The sequence below is a fragment of the Diadema antillarum genome, unplaced genomic scaffold (genome assembly GCF_040938485.1).
Source record: "Diadema antillarum isolate AM-2024a unplaced genomic scaffold, OU_Dant_1.0 scf00000141, whole genome shotgun sequence".
Taxonomy (NCBI): domain Eukaryota; kingdom Metazoa; phylum Echinodermata; class Echinoidea; order Diadematoida; family Diadematidae; genus Diadema; species Diadema antillarum.
Window position 1 is genome coordinate 1,629,067 of NW_027271030.1, and position 5,445 is coordinate 1,634,511.

The following is a 5,445-nucleotide window of genomic DNA, read 5'->3' on the forward strand; positions in this document are numbered from 1 at the left end:
TCAAATATAATGGCTGATAAACATTTGATAATAAACATATCAAATAATGGCTGATGTCACCTTATCGTGGTAAATTCTTGTAACATTGAATAATTTCATGAAACCATTATCATTTTATTTATTCAATGTGAGTAAAACTATATGAAGAGTCATTCTGTTCGCGATTTGGATGACATTGCAATGTGATGCTACTATAGGGAGACAAAAGTGAAAGCGCGCCAGTCATATATCTTTCACTTTGACTAGGTGTTTGCCACGGTATATTGTTTAGGGGGTATTCTTTTTTGATATATCTGGAGCCATTATTAAATGTGACACATGTTGTATTTATTATTTTTCTTACGGTTTTGTGATTGGATTACTTATTCACGAAATATGATGCAAAAATTTTACTCTTCGGTATCAACTTGGTCAAAACATACGTGACTAAGTAACCTGCATTTTAGTACGGTCTTCTGTGTCACACGACAGAACACAATACACGTACTTATTCCTAATCAAATGAAAAAAGTACATGCACCATAGACGATTGTACTAGTAGCATACCTTGAATATATGGCACATCATATGGCACATCATAATCATAACACATGATTCATCCCTATGCTAAAGAGCAGGCTCAGTGTATCTAAACAAAAGATATTGCAGCAACATCTCCTCTGGTACTTCAGTGTACTCAAGTAGTTGAGCAATGTGACGTACATTATTAATTCTATGAATCTTATTCATTCCATGCAGTCCATATAAAAGTTAAAGAGCAGGCTATTGGTCTATATCCAAACAGGAGTTATACCGGCAATGCCTCCTCTGGTACTTCAGTACTCAAATAGTTCAGTATCAAATCTATGAATTTCATGTATCCAATGCATTTTATAACGATTTTATGAATTTTGAACTGAATTTCATTGAATTCAGATTAAATGGAAGAGTCTGCGCTTAAAAGCATTATTTACCGTTTGCAGTTGAAACAAAAAACCGCGTTTTAGTGCTACAAAATAGTTCCAGAATATGGGTTAGAGATAGAAACAACCATTGTAAAATTGTTAATCAGTATAATCAATGTTACGTAGTTGATATATAAACAATGTAGTTATGATAAAAACTGTTTCTAGAATAATAAAGCTGTATACAGTTATGAATTATTGAGAAAAATAGTGATATCTCCTTATAGTTCAGGCTTTATTGTAAAATTTTTATATGGTAGGATGTTTTTGTGATACAACTGACCTAAACATATGCATCAAAGTGTGATAACTTAAACATTTTTTTTTTTTCAAATCATTGCTCCCAATTCATGGTAAACAATACCTTTAACTCTATAGGGTCTATATGTCTTTCTAAGTATTATTAGGACAAGTAGGTCTAAAGACAGCAATATGGTTTTCAAAGAGCTATTGATCTGCTCCAGAAACCAACAAATTCATGTTATGCTGGATTCGAAAATGATGTTGGTGATTTTTAATCTGATATCATTTCAGTTTGACTACACTAAAACATGTCTGAATCTCACGTCTAACAAACAAAGAGATACAACAGGTTACTACTATTCTATTCCCGTAAATCATATTCTAAGTTCATATCAATAATATGATTGAAAAATGTTCTTCTTTGTTTTGTTTTGCTTTTTTTTTTTTGGGGGGGGGGGGGGGGTTAGCATACACGAAGATCACTATAATAAATTTTCAACCCAAACCTAGTCAATGAGTATATAGGTTCACTAGCTGAAGTTCAATTAGTGTCCCGAATTTACGAAGGGGTTATTCTAAACTTGTACATTTCCTCGTAGTACGGCATTTCCTTCTCTGCAACCTCCTTGATATCTTTTGTCGCCCCGTCAAGAGAAGCGGAAGTAGAGGAAGGTTTGAAACAAGTACTCTTAAAGGCGTTGGCAAACCACAGGTTATAGCGTGGAGCATCGAGGACGTTCGAACACACACTGTGCCACTTCAGGACAACATCGGATGAGGCGTCCCAAGTTACGTAATCCTTGGAGTACGGGATACCCAGTGCGCGGAAGAGCAGTGGAAGTATGGTTGCCGGGTCATCCATGACTTCATCGATATCGACAATGACCGGGTTGTTATCGATGTTTTCTCGAATGTGGCACCACAATTCGTGGATTTCCTTGAAAAAGTAAAGCGTTCCTTCCTCCGGTGGCTGTGCATAATCCATAACATTGAAGTTTTCTGGGTCTGGTTTCGGCATACCCTGTGGTAGATCCTTGGGATCCACTCCTTCTACTGATTTCAGCAATGTCTTCCGAAAGGATTTGTACGCCTTCACAGGATGACGTATAAGGAAGCAATGTCGAAAACCACTGGATGGATGAGGCAGATACTGGTATCGGCTTGGTGGCATACCAAAGGCCATGTCTTTGACGAAGACAAATTTAGTGGTTTGAGGAATCGAGTCGAATATTTGCTTTAGTCTAACAGGTCTGTGGATAAGGGGAGAAGTGATTATAGTTACGTATCTTCTTTGACTTCTCATACATGTACACGATTAAAAAAATAAAATGCTTTTTTAGATGTAAGCTATAACATAGAATTTAAAAAGAAATGTGAAGATAACATTTCACCGCATTGTAAGTGACATACATATTGACTTACTCAAAGTGTAAAAATTGTAATTTTAAACATCAAGAGTTCTAGTTCACTTGGCATAGCTCTTTGAGTATTGCAAGACACTGACATTGTTTGAGTCTAGGAGGATAATCAAGTCGAGAGTATTCGCCCTAATTCCTATTTCTAATCGTTTTTTCTCTTTAATTTCTACTGAGTTTGATAAACAAATATGGTACGAAAGCACTGTCATTCATAAGGTGAGTCGTCATTTGCTCCTGCGACAATTATTCTGGTCTTATCATCTCTAAGGACTTAGCGCTAGAATTAGGGTTATGATAGGGGTTTAGGTATAGTTTGATATGAAGATTAGGATTAGGGTTAGGTTTTGTTTGTGGATAGAATTTATGTTTGGCTTACCGTGCAGATATTTCGTGGGAGCAATTGTCGCAGAAGCAAATGTCATAAAACTCATACTGACATGGTACGTTTCAAAAACGTAGACTTACGACAATAGATCGAGTTTGAAGTTCTGTGTGTCACCTCCCATATTCAAGTTTTTCGCAGCATCCAGGTAAACCTCTTCGTTACCATCAATTTCAAGAGGAAGCGGATCGGAATTGTATAGTTCCCTGGCAAACCTGGAAATGACGTACGGCTCGAGCCAGATTTCGGCGCCGTCAACGAAGCTCATGCATTTTGTCATCGCTGTCGACACCGAGCGGGGAACGCACCACATGATGACTCGTGCGTTTCCGTCACCTCCTGCCATGTTTGCGTCAGAAGCCATTTTATTCCTCCTACAAAGGGTTTTTAAGCAGGTTAAAGAAGATATTACTGGTAGTATTACAGAGGGGAAGAAGTGACTCAAACGCAAAAATAGAAAGCTATAGCATTCACTAGACAAGAGTAATGTTGCAATACTGGTTCCTTCAAAATGATCATATAATTGCAATTGTCAGCATCGAAACTTATCTTTCATTATTCATTTTATTATTTATCATTATTTCATTATTGTAACTTGAGTAAAAATGTAGAGTTTCACAGATCTAATGAACGTCATTGGTATAAATACCATTAGATATAGATAGACGGCATTTTGATCGGTGCTTTTGTTTAGCGCAGCTGATCTCCCAGTTGCAACATTTAAAATTACATAATATATATATATATATATATATATATATATATATATATATATATACATATTCAGATTCTCACGGAGCCCTTATGTAGTCGCTCAAGGAAAGACGAACTTCATCTGCATAGTTTCAAAACAAGTGTATAAATTTCTTTGGTGAAAAAGCAAAACTATCTTATGGATACGTAGCAGTAGTCTGCTATTCGCTTGATCTCCGACCATGCGCTATTAAGCTTACCAATACACGCCCTGTTGCGCTAAAATTGCCACTCTTTCGCTTTGAGACTTTTTCGTGTCAGCAACCCTCCGACGAGTGGTTCGATGCAGATTGTGTTTAGCGTCTTCAATGCAAGTACGTATGTTCGATATCTCGCTGTGGTACTTTCTGTCATAGCTTGTCTCTTTCTTGTTGGCACAAAGCGATCTTCAAAACTTCGAGAAGTGGTCCGGTCTCACGGTGGCGTGATAGTGAAGTCAACGTGATGACTCAGCAAAAGCAGCAAAATATTTTGAATTATGTACCTGACCTTCGTCCGATATATCGAATTGAATGTGTAAACATCAAGGTTGCACGACGTTTTATGCTCCTCCACGAAGTGTCGCCAGAGGCATTATGTTTTCAGGTTGTCCGTCCTTCCGTTCGTCTTTCCGTCCGTCCGTCCTTCCATGATCCGTCCTTCCGTCCGTCCCTCCGTCCGTCCCTCCGTAATGAATTTTGTGGACAGCGTAACTAAAAAAAAAGCAACAACATTTGTCAAAGTATCCTAATGAGACTTGGTATGTCTATACTGTGTGAGTGGATGAAATTGTGCCACACAACTTTTGGGTGCACATGCTCAAGGTCAAAGGTCAAGGTCAATTGCTCAAAATTTCACTATTTCCCCCATATCTATGCTATGCCTGAAGTTATTTCTCGAAGCTTAGTGTAAACATGTATTACCCTAGAAAGATTCTTTAGAGAAACTTTCGGGAAGTGAGGTCGATGGTCAAAGGTCATGTGAAAGTGCTAATTTTTCACTTTTTCTCCTTATCTCGGAAATGGTCCAAAGTATTCTCGTGGAACTTAGAACATGTGCATGTACTGCCTGACAATGATTATTTTTCTTGGGAATTTTTTAGTCACGGGGTCAAAGGTAGAGAGCGACATATCTAGGTCAGAGTAAACATTTATCATCTTCTTTATGGTAATGAAGGCGTCTGAATAGGATTGTTTTATCAAATCCATTTATCTGACGTGGGTTATAATACATTTTAACCCAAATGCAATATCAACACTGCGTATAGGAAACAAAGTACAAGTAAAAAAAAAAAAAAAAAAAACTCGGGTTTTTTTTTCTTGACTTTTGTGTGAGATAAAAATATCGATTAGCCAAACACAGGGCGGAGATTTGTGTCAGTCGGTAGCGCGTGTGCCTCCAGCGAATGGACGCAGGTTAGATTCCCAAGTCTAACTGAGCAAGGCTGCATGTCATCATAAATTGTGCGCCAGTATTAAAAAGGAAAAGCCGGACGACCTCAGATACGATGTGGAGAGACTTTATTCACTGAGCCCGAGAGGACTACTCTAACTTGTTAACAACAGAGGGCGTTAATCATGTATACATACAAATGTACATCGTACATGTATTCAACATAACCATAACATATGGCGGTGAGAGAGTCGTAACTCATGCACGTAAAAAAAGATCGTTCATTCATCGCAAAAAGCAGGGTGCATATTCCCGGTGAAGTGGTCCCGCCTCT

General features: G+C 37.9%; 1 protein-coding gene across 1 annotated transcript; it reads right to left on the reverse strand.

Annotated features, from left to right (window-relative positions):
- Window positions 1-1,640: 1,640 nt before the first annotated feature.
- Window positions 1,641-3,356, reverse strand: LOC139721330 (uncharacterized). The gene is made up of 2 exons (XM_071632650.1): window positions 3,071-3,356; window positions 1,641-2,437 (listed from the first exon to the last, which is right to left on the reverse strand). Exons 1-2 carry the CDS (start codon window positions 3,349-3,351, stop codon window positions 1,747-1,749), a joined length of 972 nt encoding a protein of 323 aa, XP_071488751.1. The 5' UTR covers window positions 3,352-3,356; the 3' UTR covers window positions 1,641-1,746.
- Between the last annotated feature and the right edge of the window lie 2,089 nt (window positions 3,357-5,445).